General features: G+C 39.6%; 1 protein-coding gene across 2 annotated transcripts in view; it reads right to left on the bottom strand.

Annotated features, from left to right (window-relative positions):
• The window catches only part of UCK2 (uridine-cytidine kinase 2), a 79,045-nt gene that overhangs the window by 7,731 nt on the left and 47,904 nt on the right, over nt 1-23,410 (bottom strand). Inside the window, exons 1-5 of one of the 2 annotated variants that reach the window (XM_056815475.1) lie at nt 12,130-12,148; nt 11,817-11,976; nt 10,809-10,905; nt 7,701-7,843; nt 258-355 (exon numbers count right to left, since the gene is read on the bottom strand). In XM_056815475.1, coding sequence (XP_056671453.1) covers nt 258-355; nt 7,701-7,843; nt 10,809-10,905; nt 11,817-11,868 — 390 coding nt within the window. In that variant the 5' untranslated portion in view covers nt 11,869-11,976; nt 12,130-12,148. Of the gene's footprint in view, nt 1-257; nt 356-7,700; nt 7,844-10,808; nt 10,906-11,816; nt 11,977-12,129; nt 12,149-23,410 lie in introns of those variants that run through there. The other variant, XM_001363732.4, reaches the window with a different exon arrangement.

The following is a 23,410-nucleotide window of genomic DNA, read 5'->3' as shown; positions in this document are numbered from 1 at the left end:
AGTTTAATGTAATTATCCTACTGATCTTCAACTGAGCATTCACTCAGAAGGAAGAATACCAGATCCCCCACCGAAGAGGTGAGAGACCGAATGACCCCCAAAATTCCTCTTGGGGTAGATACATTCAGCCTTTGTCAGGCAAGAGACTGGCAAAGAACAGGGTGGAGAGAGGCCAGTATGTGAGTGGCTTAGTTTGCATTATTAAAATGTAATTCATAATTTAGAGAAGGTAGAAGGAGGAGAAAGCAAGAACTTACTGGCAAGCAGAATTCCTCAAAGGCAGGTTTGACGAATGTAATGTACTGAGATAAGATCTGTTCAAGGTCCCTCCCTCGTTCGCTGATGTCCCTTAACACTACAAGAGAAAGGAAAAACAACATCATTAAGTCAATGCTGCCCTGGCCAACACTTCCCTCCCTTCTGTGGGGCCGGATGCGCTCTGGCACACGGGGACCATTAGTGTTCAAAGAATAATCCAGGTGCAATCTGAGAAAAATTAAATTTGTATTTGATGTCTTACAACCCAGAAAATCCTCAGATGATAATAAAAAGGACCTCCCAAGGTGGAACAAGCAGCCGATTGTGTTTCTGCAACATTTTTCTTAGTTTGCGATATCAAAAATGACCCGGGTCAGACCGTTGGGAGTCTGTTCTACTAGGCCAGTAAAGAGCTACTCCTGCCAGCACATGAAAGCCAGGCAAAGGGTTGGAGAGAAGCTGTGACACACACTTCCTGTCTCTCTCCCTCCATCCCAAGCCTGGCCCCCAGAATGCATTCATCCTCAACAGCCCCTCCAAGAATTCTCTGACACCAAGGACAAATCCATCCCTCTTCTGCCCTCCCATCAACTCCATCATGGGCACTTTACGACATCTTGTCACACAGCACAAGCTTTGCTAAAGGAAGCAATTTGACACCCCAAAGTCATTCCTTCTGAGGAGCACATTAAATCAATGTATAAAAGCAAGCTTTCGGCCATCCACAACTAGAGAAAGAACTATGGGTGTATAAATCCAGAAAATACGATTTATCACTCGTTTATATGGGTATGTGATTTGGAGTTTTGGTTTTAAAAGGTGATTATTATAAAAATGAATAATATAGAAAAAGAATGAGTGATAATATATGTATAACCCAGTGAATTGCTTGTCAGCTCTGGGAAGGGGGGGATAGGGAAACAACCAGAATCATGTAATAATGGGGGGAAAAGTTAAATAAAATTAAATTTTATTCATAAATTAAATATTATTAAATTGTTCACAAACTTGAAAAAGGAAAAATTTAAGAGAACTAAGTCTTGTGAACCTGTGGCATAGGGGGGTTGGGAAAGGGAAAGATGAGGTGGGGAGAGAAAAGATGCTTGTTAATTAGAAAATAAAATAAAATGAGAAACTGATGCATTAAAAATATCTTCAATGGGTAGAGGATAGGATTGGGGTGGGGGGCACACTAGTCTACAATGGTCGATGAAGGCAACTTTATTATTTATTATTAAAACCCTACCTTCTGTCTTAGAATCAATACTGGGTACCAGTTCCAAGGCAGAAGAGTGGTAAGGAAGGGCTAGGCAGTGGGGGTTTAAGACTCAGAGCTGGGAAGCATATGAAGTCACATTTGAACCCAAGGTCTCCCATCTCTTCACCTGGCTCTTAATCCACTGAGTCATGTTATTTTTTAAAAAGGAAGTATGAACTGTCCAGGTTTGCCTAATACAACTACGATAAAGCAAATGACACTTTCCCATAGCAATTAAACATTTATGAAATCCTTTTCCTCATAACAACCCTGTGAAATAAGAGCATTTCCCCACACTAGAAGCTTGAGAACACAGCACAGTCATTGCTGCTCAATATTAAGATGCTAATAAAATCTCCATCTCCTGACTAATTCCTATGCCCCTTCCACCTTCTTGTTATAATTAATCTGACTAAATTTGAAGCATCCTGAAGTCACCACACAGTGAACAGAATAGACTCAGTAAATGTTTGTTGAATAAATGAATCCTACAAGGATAAAGAAACAAAATTTACTCTTCTCAGGTCTAGACCCCAAATGGTTGGAGGGTAAGGGCACTTTAAGACCTGGATTCATGAAAATGGCAATTCAGATGCTTTGCCTGGTTACCTTATTAAGTCAGCTTTCATCAAGGAAAAGAAAAATTGGAGGGAAAGAGAAATAAGACCTATGGGGTAAAAAAAAGCCAAAGAATTAGATTGGTTTTCTCATTATGTTGCTCTTTGGTCCTCCTTTTTCCCAGAGAGTAGCATAGAGAAGGCCACAGAAATTAGAATGAAATTTTTCAATGCGAGCCCCAAAGCACCTCTAGCTAAACCTAAACCTCTCTTTTATTTAAAGGATCCATTACCTTCTCTATATGTTTTCATATTAATATTTAACTGAAATCCACTATCACTGAACCACTCTTATTGTAGAGCTCAGTCAGGGTGTATTTCACTGTAAACAAACCTGTGAAAGAGTTAAAACAGAAATGCATCTGAATGATCCTGATGGGGGCCATAGAATAGAAGGGTGAGAAAAGAAAAGATAAAATGTCCTCTTACTTAGTGCGTCACTTTTAAATTCCTACCAAAGTTTTTTTTCCCCCCAGCTCAAGAAGAAAGTTAATAATCAGCTAGATGGCTCAATGGATAGAGAGCCAGGTCTAGAGAAGGGAAGTCCTGCGTTTAAATCTAGTCTCAGATGCTCCCTCGATGTGTGACCCTGGACAAGTCACTTAACCCCAATTGCCTAACCCTTACATCACTCCTCTGCTTTGGAACTTAATATTGATTCTAAGACAGAAAGTAAAGGTTTAAGAAAAAAAAAGAGAGGCAAAGTGATTTGTTGATGGGCATACAGTCAGAATGGAAGATGTAGGGCTTGAATCCAGATCTCTGTGGCTACTTAGTATAGGTTCTAAGAGAGAGAAGATAAAGGTTTAGAGTTTAAAAAAAGAAGAAGGTTAACAGACCCAGAAATATCCATGAAATGTAGCAATTTTCCTGGCAGAATTCAACAACCAAGATGAAGAGGAATGAATGAACTCATCTGCTATTTGGAGCAGCTTGGACCCAGTCCTTTCTGATTTGATAAAATGTACAAGATTGAAAACATGAGATGGCCATCAAGAAAGTCAACAGATACCCTCAAGATGACAGGAAGGGCTTTCATTTTCTAGGTCTTTCCCGATTTGTCCTAAACTTTGTCTTTATCACATCTTCAAAGGACATCTGCATAAAAACCGAATCCCCTGTAGAACTTCATTCTGGAACTTCCCTCATCATCTGAGGTCCCCTTATCCTCAGATATTCCACCACCCCTACTGCCTCCTCACCCTGGAATATCCCTCCATCCCTGCTGCCTACTCTGGTATATCACACTATACCTCCTGCCTGGGAATATCCCCCTACCAAGTGATGCTTCATCCCCCTTCTTACTGGTGAGTTCTCGTCTATTTTCATTCTTCTCCCAACCCTGTTTCTGATTTCCTGGACTTCAAGCCATGCTATGTTCCCACAAAGTATTTCACCTTGCCCCCTTGACAGAATGTCATCTTCTTCCATTAGAATATAAACTGTCAAGAGCAGAGACATCTTTTTTTGGTATTTGTACTTCTGAGCACTCAGCACAACAATGGGCATAGAGTTCATGTTCAGTAAGTAGCTGGTTCTCTCCTTTTTCTAGAATTAATAGATTCCTAGAGAGTAAATGCTTTGACCACAGCAAGAGGATGTCAGGGAGAAAATAGCATCAGCAGAGAGAATCATTCAAGTCATGATGAGCATCCTGCTCAATGTAAAAATATTCTGTTACTTGGGATATGGCATTCAAACGTTCAGTGACTTCCTCCAAACAGCTATTCAGTCATTCAAATATTTAATGAGAGATTACTCTCCACAGAAAGGGAGATATAAAGCTTGAAGACATGAACAAAAACAGTTAACTACAATATAGAAGAATAAAGTCCTTTCAGGTCCAAAGAAGAGGACTGTTACAGACAGAGGGATCATGAGAGAGAAGTAGTATTTGAAACAAGTTTTAAAAGAGCGATAACAGAGGGCTAGACTGGGAGTCAGAGAACATGAGTTCAAATACGGTCACTTACTAATTCTTTCTATACCCAGGGAAAATTACTTTATTTCTCTAAGTCTCCATTTTCTGATCTGTAAAACCAGAGGATTGAACTAAATAGATGACCTCTGATGTCCCGGAAGCTCCACACATATGTATAATCCAGATTATGATTCTCCTTCTTTCCCATTCAAGATGGCAAAGGAAAAAAAGGTAAAAAAATAATAATAAAATATGTAACAAATGTTATATTTATGATGAAGTCAGTAGTTCAAGAACTGGTAAGTAAGAAATACTATAAGAATTGTATCCAATTCCATGCCTTGCATTCTGGGGAAGGGTACCTTTTAAAAGAGTTCTTAAAGAGTCATCTGAATTGTATGTTGAACACTTTCAAGTATTTGATTTTAATAAAAACCACAATTAAACAAAGAAAAAAAAACCACAGGTCTTTCTTTGGAAGTATAGGAAAACACATGATTAGGTCTAAAAACAAACAAAAAAGAAAAATGGAGGAGGAAAGTGAATTGCTTCTTCCCCACCCTGTAAGCACTCCTACACACACTTTCTATCCTATGTTGCAAAAGGCTGTTTCAGAAACAATGAGCTGAAAAATATCATGTCCACACTGGAGAGATGTTATGCCAATGGATGAATCATAAAAGCTGTAAATGATCAGTAAGGAGAAAGCTTCAAGGTATGCACACTGATCTTGATGTGTATTGGGAAGGATTAAAGAGATTCAATAAGCTAGATGAGGAAGGAAAAATTCTCAGTTGTCTCACTCATGTAAGAGCTTGAAGTATCTCAAGAGATTGTCATTTCCAGGCCACTCCATCATTTTACAAATAAAAAAAGTGAGCCCTCAAGACATTATGAGATTTGACCAGACTCCTATGATTAAGATGGCACAGAACTGGAGATTCCAAATTTCCTGCTTCCAAATCCCAGACTCTTTGCTTAAGACTGGATGGAGACATCCAGAAAAGGCAACAGATACAAAAGGAAGTTTAGTCAAAGAGAGAGACTAGAAAGCATAAAAAGGCAGAAGAAACACAAATAACATTTTCCAGATATATTTCTCTAAGGAAATATGCAAGAGGTAGAAATCTAGAAAGCATCAAGGAATCATTTTACAAAGATAGCTTGGGAAGAGGACACCAAAAGAAGTTAAAAAATAAATAAAATGGAGGGCAAAATCAATATCTTCTCACCTCACAAAAGGCAACTGAGAAGACACTGCCAGCTGTACTGCCCTTACTAAAATCCGTTTGAGTAAAACAATGAAAAAAGATTTAACTCAAGAGGACAAGGTAGCTTTAGAGTTCTCCTCCAATACTGGACCTCTCATGTGTGTGAAGATCACAAGATTCCTTGCTACTTGTCAACAGAAATTATCCCATTCAGTGACCTGATTATTCCTTTCAAGTACAGCATAAAAGAGATTTGTGTCGGTCCGACAACAAGCTCACAGGGCTATCTGCTCTTAGAATGGAAACGCTAAGGTCACTTTCACCTCTAACATTGCGTAACCCTATGATTATTCGTAATTCATCCCCACGTAATTCATCCCCACGTCTGAGGCTTTGACTTCAGCTCCAGCTGCATGGGCTGGGCTGGGCTGGCAATGACGTAAGCCAGAGCCTGTGGTCACCCAGCCCAATATTATGTTGGGTCACATAAGGGAATTTACCCTGGTGACAAATCGAATGACCTCAGGACACAGCAGGGTGGGGGGACAGGCAGGCACATCTGCACATGCACGTTTGCACACACACGCACATCCTCCGTAGAGATAACTTCTAAATGGCATGTTCTCTTTTAGCAGAAGAGACCCAAAGCATGGCACCAGCAACCATCAGGAAACTCTGATTTTCATGCTACAGAAGGGCACCTTCTCTTCCCCCTAAGGAGAATGGCTTTAAAGTCACAGGCTCAGAGAGCGTTAAAGCCAGAAAGACCTCATTTTACAGATAAGGAAACGGAGGCTCAATAAGAGTAGCAGAGCAGGACTAAAACCCATGGCTCCCAACCACACTGCTTCCTCTGGAGAGTCACCTATTCCTGATTCTAATAATGCCCACCAGCAGGGGAAAAGCATGGATTCATTTCCCTACAATCCTCTGTCCTTCCTCCCCATCCCACATTTGGGTACTGAATTTAATAATCATTGCAAAAGCTGGCGGTACGGCCGAGGGGTAAAAACATGGGCTCTCTCTTAAGTACCCAGATGTTCACATACCCTGATGGGTGCAATACCTCATGTGCAAAATGGATGGGTTAGACAGGATCCCCTTCAAGCTGGAGGGCTATAATTCTCTCCACATTTCATCTGCCTAAAAACCAAACTGAATAGACCCTGAGGACCAGAATGACAGACTAAGGGGCTCACCTTCCCCGTAAAACTGGCAAGGGTACCAGCTCGGTCCCTGGCAGAACTAAAACTCATAGAAAGCACTTTAAAAATCAGCAAACCAACACACATCTATTACATGCCAGGCATTGTGCAAAGTGTCAGGGTACAAAAGAAAAAAGGCAAACATTTTCCCGTCATAGCAAAAGAAAAGTGTACATGTAGTTAATGCAAGATCAATTTTGAAGAGCAGGGCACTATCTCAGCTGAGGGGAGAACCAGAAAAGACCTCAAAGAAGAGATGGTAAGCACAGAGAAGGACTAAAGTATCTATACCCCTTGCCTAAGACATCCCATTAAGATACAAAGAATGTCTCCATTACACCAAAATATTTATAGCAGCATTTCTGTTGTAGAAAAACAAAATAATAGAAATAAAGCTGATTAGTAATAGGCTGAATAAATTGTAACATATAAATGTAATGGAATATAATCTTAGGTTCTAAAATGATAACTATAAAAGCCACAAAGAAGCAAAAGATGACTTCTAGGAAATGATATAAGCAGAGCCAGGGAAACATCCACATTTATCACAACAATTTAAATTGAAAGGATAACTTAAAAAAAAAAAACCCAAACGATAATACAATATAATTATAAAGACTAAGCTTCATGCCAAAGAAGAAATGCAAAGAAGTGTTCGCCTCCCTCCTCTTCTTTATAGAATTGTGAAGCTCTCCTGGATTTGGCTGATTTATGGATCTATATTGCTTAACTCTACTTCCCAACCCTTGAACCCTTCTTGGTTGTTTTTTTGTTTTGTTTTGTTTTTGGTTAGGTGAGAGGAGAGGGACATATTGGAAGATGAAAAAAATGGATATAGGAGAAAACTGGCAGAACTACTCTCTAGTCAATGTTTAAGGGACAAACTGTTCTTGAATCAAAACACCCTGAAGCTAAATGTGCTGATCTTACCCTGAAATTCCCATTAAGAACACTATCGGGAACCGACTATTTAGCCCAACCCCTTCCCTGTAGACCCAAATGCCAGCTTCTTATGTTACCAGGCAGTGACCTCACAGGGATTTATCATCCTGTACAGAATGAATGACTGATCTCATCTCTAATGTCACCAGAACCATTTCTCCACAAGAACACTCTGGAATGAAGAAGGCTCTTCTGCCCACAGGTGAGCACATCCAAGTTATGCCCTCCTGGAGGGAAGAAAATCTACATCCCTCATACTCAATATGAAGGAGAGGTTTTCAGACCTACCTCTGCGGGAAAGTCGAGTATCTGCATCCGTGTCCACAAAGAGCTTCATCTGGAAAAGGTCTCGTACCTCCTGGGAATAGAAAGCCAGGATCCCTTCAAAGAGCACCACATCAGCAGGATACACAGTCACTGTCTCCTCTTTCCTGCCAGGCACAAGGCAGACCGGGAAACAAGGTTAGGCAAAAAGAGAGAAAAAAGGGGAGCAGAGCCTCTGACTAGGAGTCGAGACCCTACATTGGGTGGCTGTTCAATTGCTCGAAGTTGTGTCTGACTCTTCACGGCCCCATTTGGAGTTTACTTAGCAAAGATACTAGAATGGTTTGTCATTTCCTTCTCCAGCTCATTTGACAAATGGGGAAACGGAAGCAAAAAAAAAGGGTTAAGTGATTTGCTCAGAGTCACACAGCTATTAAGTGTCAGAGACCAGATTCGAACTCATGAAGATGAATCTTCCTGACTCTGGGCCCAGCACAATCTACTGACCCCCATCTAGGTACCCAGTCTGACATGTATAATTTAGGAGAAGGAAATATAAACAGCAACAGAACCAATATAACTGTGAAGAAGTTTTTAGCTTGAAAATCATACCGTATTTTATACAGCTACCTTAGTGGAACATAACACTGTAAAAAATAGACTCGAATACAGGACTACAATCCCCACAAGCCTTTGCTCCACTTCCCCAAAATGCTTTGTAATCTCACGGGAATTCTGAGGTGGGCCGAGATCGAGGAAGGATTTAAGCTGGTGGCAAAGGTTTTTGGGTGCTCTTTTGGACTTCCGTTTTGGAGCAGATGCATCTCTTCTGTGATATGAGGTTATCTGGCCTAGGCACGTGTTTTTTCTTATTCTGTATTTTCTTTAATCTTTAACCTTTAATAAACCTCTAAAAAAATATAATACTCCTTGCAGAGAGAAACTAATTTCTACCTGCCTCAGTCTCCCCATATTCCTAAATTTTAATCTTTACAACACTGTATGACCCACCTTAGAGATCAGACAGACTTAACTCCCAAATTATACAGTTCCTAGACATTAAGTGACTTCCCAAAGATCACATCATTAACATATACTTCCTGTCACTCTCCACTATAAGACTACTGCTTTATTGCTAATAACTAGCTACTGTAGCTAAGCAATAAACACTGTCAATTAGCAATCAATTCATTGAGAAGGGTTCAAAAGAAACAAATTAATCCATAAAATTTTCAACAATTGGGAATCCATTTCATGTTAGCATATAGGGAATGCTAGTCAGATTTGGAAAGGGAAGGATATCTATCATCTGGTCTAATATCCCTTTATTTAAGAGATGAGACTCAGAGAAAAATCACTCAGGTAGTAATGAAGTTGGAATTCAAATTCAGAGCAGATAATCATAGTTTTAGAGCAAAAAATAAATAAATAAATAAGTGCAGCAGCGATCTAGTCTAACCCTGTCACTTTTATAGATGAAACCCACTCAGGGAAGCTAAGGAACTTTCTCAAAGTCAAAGGAATAGATAGACAGACAGACAAAGAAATGGCAGAGATAGTATTCAAAGTCTCTCAAATGGAGTGCTCTTCCCACTGAAAAATATTGCCTAAATTTTAAGAAGTTTAATCTGGATTAATGGATGCTATCATCAGCTCCCATGGATTTAATTATCATCTATCATCTCTCTGCACATAAACCACAAATCTATACAGAGCCCAACTCTTTTACCCAAGTTTCAATCCTGTATCCAACTACTTTTTGGTCATTTCAGAACAGAACTCCATTATCATCTTCCCCAAAGCCACTTACATTTCAAAGGTATAGAAGGATACATAGATAGAGACTTGTACTTCTCCTACTTGCTTACAATCCTAAACCTTGTTCTTTGTCTGTGACCTTCACTCCTTCCACTCCTCAGTCCTTTCCCAGATTAACAGCCCTGCACTGGCTACGCCATCTTCCTCTCCTGAGTCCCATGCCCCCCTCCCTGTCGACTCCAAAGTTTTAGATTAGTCTCACTTTCCACTGCCTTCATTCCTACTTTTACACTGGCAAGCAAAGCTGAAGAACATCATGAAACCAGATTGACGGGGTCCACTACAAATTATAGAGAGAGAATCTCAACTGGGCTTTCACTCTGACAAGGCTTCCTAAGTGATTCACTATCCCATTGAACAAAGAAGCTTTTCTAAAACTTAAAATCATCCCTCCAATGTCCCCAGGCTCGGAATTGGGGGGGAAGAGAAGGGAGGGTGCGCAGCCAGGTGACTCAGTGAATTGAAAGCCAGGTCTAGAGATCAGAGATTTGGGGTTCAAATGTGACCCCAGACACTTCCTAGCTAGCTGGGTGACCCTGAACAAGCCATATAACCCCTACTGCCATAGACCTTAGCCATCTTCTGCCTTGGAACCAATACACAATATTGATTCTAAATCAGAAGGTAAGGGTTTTATTAATAATAATAATAATAATAAATGTTTGAACTAGAAGAACTAAGTTTTAACTAGGGAAATGTTCCACCTGGGCAGTGTTATTAGGCTGCTGTTGGCCAGAAAACTAATTACGTGGAGAACTGAAATAAAAGGCTCCTATTGGCGTAAGAGTTTATATGGTGACCCTGTGCTTTGGCGCAGCTAAAAAAAAAAAAAGAATTAAGACCCAAGTCTGGTTAAGAACTCTCTGGTTCTTATCAGATAATCAAGGACATGTTGCTTTCATTGAATAGATAGGACAAGCCAAGAAACAGATACTAAGTACTTTACACACATTACTCAATCCCCATACGAATTCCAGGAGGTAGAGGCTGTTATTATCCCCACTGAGGAAAGACTGAGGCAGACAAGTTGTACATCTTAGGAATGAATCTCATTTCAATGACTCCCACACACACATACCAGCTCTAGGCAGAGACAGATGAGGTCCATTGCTAATGTGCCCACAGCAAATGATGAATATGTCCCATTAAAAACCCACCCATAAAACATTTAAGAATGGAATGTTTCTCATCCTTAAATTCAACCCCAGGAGGCAGCACAGGTCCAAAAACTGCTTGCCCACCGGGTCCGGGGGAGGGAAGGGCAGAAATCCCCCGCTAGCCAAGGGCTAGAAGCAGGAGGACGAAGTCTCTTACCGGGAATGGGAAACAAAGTCGTACACAGGAATCTGCACTGTCTTTCCTTCTGTAATTTCTTTGAGAGTTTTGAAGATGAGCTCGTTGTCGAAGGCATCTAAGGAAAGAGAGGTGCTCCTGGCTCAGCCTCACACTCCATTAAGCCTTAATCATATTTTAAAATGCTATGGATACCCACAAGTGTCAGGCATTTACTGACTCTTCTCCCCATAATGAGGCGCTCCGGAGATAAGCACACAATGACCAACACTTCAGGCACATTACTCCCAGAAAGGGGGGCCTGGCTGTATCCCTCTGCCCCCTCCCTCCTCTCGGGCAGGTGCCACACATGTGGAAACTACACAGAACATCAAACTTTGGGGATACACCGATTAATCCAGAACTTTTTCTTGTCCTTTATAAAATTCCAGCTTTTCTTCCCTTCTCTGCCAGTTTGACCCAAAGGGCACTGATGTAGCTAGGAAATAGGGACATTGGGAAGGAGGCCTTTGAGTACCTCTATACTAGCAAAGATTGGAACATCTGCTTTGCTAATCAAATTTTTTTTTCCTTATCAACTGGGGTAAGACTTGGGTCCTGATAAAGACTGTTGGAGGGCCAGAATGTGGCTATGAGCATGTAGGCAACACAAGGTGCTTCCAGACACTGGCTTCTTCCCAACCAACCTCTTTCTCTCTCTCTCTCTCTCTCTCTCTCTCTCTCTCTCTCTCTCTCTCTCTCTCTCTCCCCATCCCCTTCTCCCTTCCCATCTCTCTCTCCTTCCCCCACTCTCTCTTCCTATCCTTCTCTCTCCTTCCCTCTCTCTCCCCCTTCCCTCTAGAGCTCTCTCCTTGCCTCTCTCCCTTCCAAACCCTCTCTCTTTTCCCATTCTTCTCTCTCCTTTCCTCTCTCTCCCTTCCTACCCCTCCCTCTCATTCCCTCTCCATCTTTCTCTCTCTCCCTCTCCTCTGTCCCTCCCTCCCTTTGCCTCCCACCCCAACTCCAAACTAACCAATGCCACTTCCTTACCTGGGTGGTCAAAGTTGAACTGGCCCTTCAGGGCTTTGGCCTTCTGTTCCATGGTCAGCACCCGGTAAAAGCTGTCCTGACTCAGGATAACCACCTGCTTCTGGTGATAATCTACCTCATTCTGACCCAGCAGCTGCACAATTTTGGAGCACACTGAAGACTGCAAAGGGAGAACAAAAATGTGCTGGTTAAGTCACAGGGGAGAAAATTTACAAAGGTTGAGAGAATCTCATCGCATTGAGCTGTACAGCAAACTGAAGGGGACCAAGAGCATCCTTGTGGATGCTTCTAATTCCCTACTTCATTAACTTACACAGATCTCGATAGCCCGTGACAAAGGTGGAACAGGTTCAAAGTACAAAAATATTTTTTTAATTTCATTTTGGTTTGATTGACTTCCTTTTATCTTTGCTTCTCCTCAGCCCTTGTGTAGAGGTATGAAGACAATGAAACTGTACAACGGAGGCCAATAATTTACACACTGCTTTGAGATTTGCAAAACATTTTTCCCCATAAGAACTTGGCTAAGTTCTCTGGTCCCCTTTTTCTAGGTGAAGAAGTTCTAGACTTTCAGGGATTAAAAGGACCTACTATGACAAGACAATTATTAAATTCTGAGGTAGGATTTAAAACCCTAGATCTTTTGACTTCTCATTCAGTGCTCTCTGACTGCATGTTACTTCTTTCCCAGAAGGGAGGGATGAGCAAACTCCCAACTGAATAATCAACCCTAGGTATCCAGGAAATATAGACCCCTCGCTCTTGAACATTTTTACTCATCTCCTAGATCATGCAGCTGGATGATTCTTTTATGCTTGTAAAAGTCCTGTGTTAATGAGGTCTAGCTCACAATGTCGTCCTCTATTTAAGCCGGTTCCTCTTTTTTTTTCTTCTTAAAACCCTTACCTTCTGAATTTGAATCAGTTCTGAGTACTGGTTCCAAGGCAGATAAATAGTAATGGAACTGAAGTGACTTGCCCAGGGTCACACATCCAGGAAGTGTCTGAGGTCAGAATTGAACCCAGGACCATCATTCGCTATCCCAACCAAACTATAAACCTCCTAGTTTGGGAGAGATCCCACAGTACCCTGCCTAGATCACCACACCAACCGGCTAACGTCTGCATACTTTATTTTTGTTCATAAAACTAAAAGTCAAAAAATCAACAGTACAAATACATAACCCTGAAAAATCCAATCCAAATGACAATTTTTACCTACCAAACCCCAAACCATGGTTTTTTCCCTTCTTCATAACAATACCAAGTGAATAAATTCAAACTAGAACAAATTCTGCTTTATTTGTTGAATCAGTATAAAACTAGAATACCAAAACATTAACTGAAATGAAATTTCATGTGGGTCAAATCCAGGAAGAATTTTGGGGTGGGGTAAATTGAAAATAAGCTAGTACTGAATGAAAGCTCACAGGCCACTATTTCTTCAAAAGGGCATTTTCACCTCTGTTTCCTGTTTTCTTGACCTCACAACCAGCCCCACTAGCCCAGAGCAAAGTAGAAAGGACCACTGGATCCTTTGGAGTTGGAAGATATGAGATTGGATCAGGGATCTGCAAACAGTGTGCCTCGAGGAGAGCCACTCGCCTAACCAGCCCTTAGTTCCTTTGTTACATAAAGGGGATGACAGGAAAAAACTTTGGGGAACTGGACTAAACAGAAGTCCACTGAGGCTGCCTTCAAATCATTGACTAAAAACCTGAGTGAAATAAAAGTAGAGAAAGAGTATTCTGCAAAATCAATCAAGTAAAGTATTTTATTATCATCTTTCCATTAATACATGCTCACCTGTACATTTTTACATTGGGTATCTCCCTATATATTTAATTCACTTAATTATTCTCCTCTATAATGTAAATAATTACATTATTTTGAAGGTTAAAGGAAGCAGAAACTAAATAGTTCAGTGTTTATTAGTAAGGGGGACAGACTCTTCTAAACAATAAATGGAGAAGATATAGGGTATTTATATCTCCCAAAGCCTTAAGGAAAGTTTTAAACTTTCAATATCCTCTCTCCCACCCACCAAACATTCCAATTAGTTGTTGGGATGCCCTATATAAATGATTATCTAATAAGCCAATGCTACCCCCCCCCATGCTCTCCTTGCTCTTTTGCATATAAGAAAATGAGTCTCAGCAGTTACTCAACTTATCCAAGATCCCAAAGGTAGTCATTGGATCTTCAAATCTATATATTCTATGTCTGTGATTTTTTAAGACCCAAATATAAACTTGTATATACTAAGAGTCAACTTGTTTGATGATGGATTCATAATTTAATAATCTATCTTGGGAATATTCATAGTTGCGCTCTTTGTGGCGGCAAAAAATTGGTAAATGAGGGGATGCCCTTCAATTGGGGAATGGCTGAACAAATTGTGGTATATGTTGGTGACGGAATACTATTGTGCTCAAAGGAATAATGAACTGGAGGAATTTCATGGAGACTGGAACAACCTCCAGGAAGTGATGCAGAGCGAGAGGAGCAGAACCAGGAGAACATTGTACACAGAGACTGATACATTGTGGTACAATTGAACGTAATGAACTTCTCCATTAATGGCAATGCAGTGATCCTGAACAACCCGGAGGGATCTATGAAAAACCACTCTCCACATTCAGAGGAAAAACTGCGGGAGTAGAAACCCAGAAGAAAAACAACTGCTTGATTACATGGGATATGATTGGGGATATAGACCCTGAATGAACATCCTAGTACAAACAGCATGGAAATAGGTTCTGATCAAGGTCACATGTAATATCCAGTGGAATTGCATGTTGGCTACAGGAAGGGCAGGGAGAGAGGAGGGAGTAATATGATTTTTTTAACCAAGGAATAATGTTTAAAATAGACCAAATAAAAATAAATTTAAATATTAAAAAATAATCTATATATTTTATATATAATAATATATATAATCTATATATTAATAATCTCTTTCTAGGAAGCTAGGCTGGAGAGAATGAAGACAGTATGAAGTTGCCCTCTAGAACTTTCAATTTTATCCCTTTTTTAAATGAAATAATGGAACAATATTAATTAATGAAAAAGTTCAGTTCATGAATGTGAAATTCAAACAGTGTTTTCAGATTACAATAATCTCTTGCTACAAATGAAATGCCACCAATGAAATCCACTTTATATTATTAAGTTAATCAATTGAATGCAGGAGTTATTCTCACACAGAGCGACACAGCGTGATATAGTGAGGAAAGTAACAGGCATACATACAGCCCCTAGGGAGGTCAAAAGAAAGAAAGAATGGCCCTAAATACCAAAGTATTTCTAGAAGGACTTTGTGGTTGCCCTTTACTTGGGAATAGCTGAACAAATCATGATTAAAGGTCATGGCATATTACTATGCTGTAAGAAATGCCAAATATGAGAAATTCTAAGAATTACAATAAGACTTTCATGAACCAATACAGAGTAAAATAAGAATGAGAATATGAACCTCAATGACTGTACTAATGATAAAAGGAAGCCAAATTCTGAGTAACTACCATAATCATTTTGATTCTAGATAACAGATAATGAAGCATTGACTCTTCTCAATAGAAATGTGAAGCTCAACAAGTTTCATAATGACTTCTACAATGTTTAACTTTTTCTTTATTATAAGGAAGAATTCCATTAGAAAAGAGGCTCTCCTAAACTGGATCTGAGTCCCTTGTGTGTTTAAATCTCTTCTTTGCCTGTGATCTATGTGCTTCTTCATCTGTAAATATGAAGATTAAATTAGATGAATTCTAAGGTCCCTTCCCATTTTTCTATCATCAGTCACCAGTTCCACTTTACAAAGACTAGCAGAGTTGAATTTAATGAAACAAACATTACCTAAAGAAAGACAAATAAAGACTAGGATAGGATAACATTATTATGATATCTAACTATATGTTGTAGATGTCAGTATATATATTAATTACCAATGAAATGAAAAAGTCCAAATCAATCTCATACATATGAATGATTAAATACATACACACACACACGTGCACGCGCACACACACACACACACACACTACACACACACACAATATACACGCAGCTTGGTGGATAGTGTTGGACTGGAGTCAGGAAGACCTGATACTATTATAGTATAATGTAATATATACTATATTCTATAATATATATCTATATTATACATATATATAAACACACATCCAGAAAGAAACACATTCCTATAAATGATATAAAATATATGCATATTTTCAGTATCATATACATAAAAATGCTATGTGTCCACATGATACAAGGGCTAGTACTACCTGGAAACACAAAGAAGCCAGTTTTCACAATATGTACCAAGCAGGGAACACAAATTGAAGAGTGTCAAGCCTTTGTAAATAACAAAAGAACCTTTATTGTCCCCTAAGTAAATACTGTTTCTGCCTGGTTCTTATTCTATCTATCTCACAATTCACAAGTAGTTTCCCGCTAGGGAACCAAATTCAAACACTACCCAAAAAAAAGACAAATAAACTTGACCAGCAAAACATTCCAAAACACCTTTCTGGCTTTATTTCACCTAGCTCTCTCCCCTGACTCCAAGGAATGTCTCCCCTCTCCCTTTCCACCTGTTCAATGCCAGCTCCTCCACAGACCTTCTTGATCTCTCTTATGGATACTGAACATGCCTCTTGACCCCTTGGACTTCCTAAAGAACTTTTGTTTTGTTTCTCTGTAGTAATTTAACTGAATTCTGTTGCAAATATTTCTTGACTCAAATGCTAATTGTACTCCAAAGTTCTTTTTTTTGGTTAGATTCTTAGTTTTGTTTTGTTTTAACGCCAAAGTATTTAGGTATTAAATTTTTAAATATATAAATTCATGAATTAAAATAAATTAAATAGGTTAGGTAAAGCACAGGATAGAATGCTAGGCCTGGAATCAGGAAGACTCCTCTTCAAAAAATGAGTTTTCTCTAGAATCAGGCTCTGTCCTCTATCCACTGTCACCTAGCTAGCTTAAACTTTAAAAGCGTTCCATAAAAGCTCTATTAGGTACTGTATACTCAGGTAACACAGGCCTGGAGTCAGTGAGTCCTGAGTTCAAATCTGAATCAGACAGCGTACTAGCTATGTGACCCTGGCAAGCCCTTTAGTCCTGCTTACCTCCTCAGTTTTCTTATTTGTAAAATGAGCTGGAGAAGGAAATGGCAAAACACTCCAGTATCTTTGCCAAGAAAATCCCAAATGGAGTCATGAAGAGTGGAAATGACAAAACAAACAGGAGAATGTAAGCTCCCTGAAGACAACAGCTATTTCATTTTAGTCTTTTCACCCTTAATAGCTTACATAAAGTAGGTGCTTAATAAATGCTTGTTAATAAAGACTTTTTTTCTTCTCAAAAAGATCTAAAGAGTGATGATCAAGGACATTGAAGAGATCTTGAACTGTATTAGGAAAACCACAAGAAGGGGAACCAAGATTGCAGAGTAATATGAAGAACATCAAGGAATATGCTCTCATCCTCCCTCCAAAAAGATCTAAAAAATGCACCAGATGAAATTCTGATCAGGAAATCCAAGGGGGGGCGGGGGGGAATCACAGGTCATATTTCCAGCATAGGGGAAAGAAAAGGGGTGTCTGGGTTCCAAATTCCTGCCTAGCCTGAAGAGTAAAGGGAAATCACAAAGACAGGAATCTCAGATCAAAGGGAAAGTCTCCATTTCTGTTACTCTGAGCCAAAAAAACCTTTCCAGTTGGCTGTTAGGGGCTCAGTCCAATAGTGATTTAGTGGAACTCCAAATAGAGCAAACCTCAGGTTAGGAAATCTTAAAGCTCAGATGCAGGAGTAGGGGTGGGAATCAGTAGATCAGACCACTTTGGAAGTACTGAAAATTTACAAGATTTCCAGTCTAAATTGTACCTATAATTCTGAAATAGCACTGCCCTGAAGAAAGCAGAAAGAGGGCCAGCTCTGTCAAAACCAAAAAAATTGCAAAGAACTAAGCACTAAGTCCAAAATCAGGAAGCAGGCTGGAGAAATGAGCAGACAAAAAAAAAAAACCTACAATAGAAAGTTATTATGCTCAAGAGACAAACTCAGAAAAAGTTACTTCAAAACATCTACAAGCAAAATCATAGTTTGAGCACAAATTCAATTAGAATTCCTGGAAAAGATGAAACAAAGAATTAGAAAAGTTTAAGATGTTTTATCAATGAAATGAGTGTTTGAGAAAAAAAACTGAGAAACAAATAACTATGAAAGAAAAAAATGGGAGAATTAATGGCTTAGAACAAGAAGTATAAAATCTTGCCTAAATATCAAACCCCCTAAAAATCAGAATGGACTAAATAGAAGCCAATGACTCCATGAAGCAATAAGAAAATTCAAAGCTGAGAACAGAATGCAAAGTAGAAAAAGAAAAAATTCATTAGTCACATCCTAGAAGAAATCCCCCAATTGGGGGGGGGGGGGGAACTCCCTGAAACACTGTAGCAAAAATCCATCATTTCCATATCAAAGAAAAAATGGAAATTGAAAATAATTACAAGTAGTAAGGATCTACAAGTAAAACTACACATGACTTAGCAGCTACAACCATATGGGTATAGAGAGCTTGCAATATATTCCAGAAAGCAAAGAATATAGGCTTACAGCCAAGAAGATATTTCTCCAGGTAAAAATGAACCTTTAATGAAATGGAAGACTTCCAAACATTCCTGATAATAAAAAAGACCAGAGCTGTGGAGACACTATGAAATTCAAACACAGGAATGAAGAGGAACAAAAAAGATAAAATAAACATGAGTAAACAATTATTTGGTTAAAGTGCATAAGTAGAAGGAAGATGACACATGTATCTCCTCTGAAGCCTATCACTATCAGCAATCATAAAAGGAAGTCTAATTAGAGGGCCTGGGAGTGGCTCTGTTATATCTTGATGACCTTAAAAAAAAAATTTAAAGGGAGGAAAAGAGGAATACACTAGGGATTGGGGAAAGAAAGGGTAAGGTTAGGGGGAAAAGATCTTACATAATCAAATGCCTAAGTAGAAATCTATACAAACAAGGAAGGTGTGGGAGGAGTCAGTGGCATTTGAACTACTCTCATCAACTGGTCAAAAGTAGGACACACACACACACACACACACACACACACACACACACACACAGGTTAAAAAAATACAGGAAACAGGAAATAGGAGGAAAAAGAGAAGAAAGAGGGAAGGATTTGTCCTAACAAAAAAACAGTGTATAAATATTTTTTTGCAGCTCTTTTTAGATGTGGCAAATAATTGGAAACTGAAGGAGTACCCATCAATTGGGTAATGGCTTCAAATCATAGTACATAAAAGAGAAGGAATATTAACTGTGTGCTAAGAAATGATAAAGGGAAGGTTTCAGAGAAAGCTGGCAAGACTTGTATGAACTAATAGAAAATGAGAGCAGCTAAGTTTTTGCCTTGCATATTAGCTAAAGCATTCTCTAAAATTAAAAAAAAAAAGTGTCATCTGATGTGCCTTTCTAAAAAATGAATAAGCAGATATGGAAGGACCAGATTCCAGCTCTTAGTGTAAACACTGTAAAGAAGCATCATTTTTCATTTCATGCAACCTGGATTTTTACTAAATTCAGAGAAATCCAGCTGTTGAGAATTAATGTAACAAAGGAGAGAAACAACAAAATCTCAATAATCACAGTGTATTACTACAAGAAAGGGAATGAGTTTTGACATTAAAAAAAGATAAAAATTTGTGTTTCATAGTACATTATGAATGTACTAAACCATGTACTGAGCCATGGGATGCCACTCTGATGGATCGATACATTTCTCCATTAAGTACTTAGGAACCAGAGATCTAGAGTTAGAAGATTCATTTCAAAATCATCTATTCCAACTTCCTTATTTTACATGCCCTATAAACTATGGAGGCAACAGAGAGGTTAACTGGCCCAAAATTGGGACAGCTAGGTGACTCCTCTTCATGAGTTCAAATTTGGCCTCAGATACTTCCTAGCTGTGTGACCCTGGGCAAGTCACTTGACCCCCACTGCCTAGTCCTTACCACTCTTCTGCCTTGGAACCAATACATAGTATTGAGTCTAAGATGGAAAGTGAGGGATTAACCCTGCCTTCCAGGCATAAATCACAGAAACCCACCACCAGTTTAGAATCAGTATTGCTAGAGAGCCAGAAAGAGAAACAGTTGCTTCAGCTTGCTGAAGTGGCCCTTCTTCAGTACCCATGCTCTCCTGGTCACTGCTCAAGAGTGATGGCAAGGGAATCAAGCTAGCCCAGCTCAGGCGTCATGCCCTCAAGGGTCTGTAGACCAAGTCTGACTGTGGGAGAACTGAGCTGGCATCTCCCCTGGGCAGCAAGGAGAGGGGTGGGGTGAGAGCTATCTAGGGAAAGGGCCAGTTTCTCCTTCAAGTGGGCATTTTCAGGATTCTGCCTGGTTGTCACACCCAGAGGGAGCTAGATCCACAGCAAGAGCTCTGTCTGATGGAGAAAAACCTCGCAACAGCATGGCTCAGGGCTTAAAATAGCCAGCCAGTGTGTCGTGCTCACTTACTCTGGCTCCAGATTGCAGTTTCAGATGCTGGATCACGCCAGGCAGCCTCCTTCTTTAACCCCATCATCTGTACTGCTGGTGGAAATGTAGGTTCACTCTAGATACCATCTTTAACTTACAGCCCACTAACCCAGAAGGCAATTCTTCAAAAAGCAACTTCCTCCCTGTCCTGTGAAGCCACATACCCACTTAGGTGCAAACTAGCACTCTTTCCTGAATGGCTACTATTTATATAGTGACTATCTCAAAGGAAATTCAAGCCATGCTTCTTAGACATTACTTCATACTGGCAAAGGGGAGCTAGGAAGAACTTACATGACACGAGGAAATGGAGTCACCCAAAAGTGTGTAACTCACCTGGGGTTGAGAACAAAATCCAGGATCTCAAACTGCTTATCAAATATTTGTCAGTAATCAGTCCTGGGACTGGCACATGGAAATTCTTCTATCCTCCCTCCCCTCCCTCCTTTTCCTTCTTTTCTTTCCATCTACCCATCTATCCTTTCTTCTTTTCCTTCCATACAACCATCCATCCATCATTCCTTCCTTTCCTTCTTCCCATCCATCTATCCGTCACCCGCTAAGCTTTCCTAGCATAGTGACTCTTTGGGGTTCAACTATCTTATCTTTAAAAGAGGCTAGCCTATGGCCCCTTTAAGGACCTTGCCAGTGAACATTCTATGACCTTGGGACCCACCCTCTCTTTTATCAGAGAGAATGGCTATTTCCTGTGAATAGCAACCAGGACCAGAGCAGCTTAAAAGAATTCTTACAAGAATATTTAATTGCTCCATACTCTTCCATACCAAATCACCTTGAATCTATTTTGGGTATAGTTTGTATTGTATATAACGAGTGAAGATGATCTTATGTTTGTGGTTCAGTTGTGTTGACTCCTCATGCCCCTAACTGGGTATTCTTGACAAAGGTACTGGAGTTGTTTGCCATTTCCTTCTCTAGCTCATCTTATAGATAATAAAGGCAAATGGGCAAAAAATGACTTGTTTCTCTTCAATATACAATTCCTAAGAGGTTTATTTTCCCTTGGCATTTCTCATATACATACTAAATTAAGCTAACTTTAGAACTACTAAGTAAATTTGGACAAATTACTTAACTCATCTAGGCCTAGAATGAGGAGTGGGTCCAAATGATTTCTAAGATTCTTCCAGCTCAACATGCCAGAAATCTTTAGCTGGTGATAATCTAGGCAGGCAAAAGGAGTTATTCACTGTCATTATAACAGAAAATAATTAACAGCTTACATTTTAGTTATGTACAAGATCTTCCCTTTTATTACTTTTTTTTTTGTGCTTTATGCGACAGTAAGACCTGACAGGATACAGGCATAATGAGGGTAAATTTTTACAGTCTTAAGTCAAAGATGCTGGGACTCAATTATTAAACTCATAAACCAGGGAAGTACTCGTTGTCTTAGTAAGTTACAGGAAATGAGTAGGACCAATAGGAATAACCTCCTCCAGATTACATCCCATAGTTACCCGGACCCCATTCTGCCCCTGACTCTACAGCTCTGTGTTGCTGCAATTGGTGGTATGGATGGATTGTCCTGCCAGATGACCAAACACAGCTGGTACAATGCTATCATGCCAAAAAAACTAACTCCAAGCAAACTATATTCCTGAGATCAGAACTCTGTCTTGCTCACCATGCCCAATGCCATCAAGCCCTGAAACTTTCCTCTGCATTCATCTGTAGCCAACCAGCTTCCACAGACCATCAGTGAGGAATCGTTTCCCTCCTGTCCAAAAAAACAGGAGAGCGCCAAGTAGGTCAGTTTTTTTGAAGTGCCTTCAGTGCTGAATTTAATATTCACTTTCAGCACACTGTCTTATGATCTTCTAATGCAACATCTATGCCCAGACAGTAAAAAGTATACACACACATAAAATTTCCCAAAAATGACCAAAGCTGCTCACTCTGAAGACTCAAACTCTAGACTGGTCAGCAATAATATCTGCCCAGGTCTTTTTCCTCCAAAAATCCTGGGAAAACCATTCAGCAGGCTCCTCTCATGCTAGGTGGTGCTGTGGCTAGAACCCTGGGCATATATCAGGAAGACTCAAATCTGGACTGAGTCTTCCTAACTCTGTGACCCTGGGCAAGTCACTGCCCCTGTCTGCTACAGTTTCCTTGATTGTAAAAAAAAAAAAGGGTGGGGGGACGACCTACCTTCTAGGGATATTGTGAGGATCAGATGAGAGATTTGTGAAGGGCTTAGAAAAATGCCTGGCACATCAAAGGTTCTTGTTTCCTTAACACTTAACAAGACTCCTATTATTTCCTATTTATTGATCAGTCAAAACACCATGTGGTACAACAGGAGGTAAGGTTTCTTTATTTTTTTTTAATCTCTTACTTTAACTAAGGTAATTAATTGATTTACTGAATTGAAAAATGAATTAACTTTTATTTTATTTTTAAATAGCTCTTACCTTTATATCTTATCTTATATCAATACTAAGTATTGTGAATTTTAAAAAGTCTCCATAAAATTCTCCACATCCATTACCATAGCCTCTAAAGTGTGTTCATCCTGCTCTACCTGCCAGGCATATAACCAACATGCCTTTCGTGGTAAAGCCTTTGGTGGACGTCCTCTGGCTTACACACCTTTTGAGCACCTGCAGATAGATTTTATAACGATGCCAAAGGCTGGACAATATAAATTTTGTTTGGTCATAGTAGACCAACTGACCAGATGGCCGGAAGCATTTCCTACAGCCCGAGCCACAGCAGCTTTTGTTGCTAAGGTGCTTTTAAAAGAAATTATTCCTCGGTTTGGCCTACCAGCACGTATTGACTCCGATAGAGGGAGTCATTTTACTGATTCTGTTTTAAATCAAATATATTCTTGCTTGGGGATAACTCCAAAATTCCATGTTCCATATCATCCCCAGAGTTCAGGCCAAGTTGAGAGGATGAACAAAGAACTTAAAACTATGATTGGAAAATTATGCACTGAGACCCATTTAAAATGGCCTGAAATTCTCCCTCTGGCCCTATTTTATCTTAGAAGTAGGCCTAGAGGA

The sequence above is a fragment of the Monodelphis domestica genome, chromosome 2, assembly GCF_027887165.1.
Source record: "Monodelphis domestica isolate mMonDom1 chromosome 2, mMonDom1.pri, whole genome shotgun sequence".
Lineage (NCBI taxonomy): Eukaryota > Metazoa > Chordata > Mammalia > Didelphimorphia > Didelphidae > Monodelphis > Monodelphis domestica.
The sequence above is the reverse complement of the archived record's forward strand: the minus strand, read 5'-3'. Positions and strand labels throughout refer to the sequence as shown.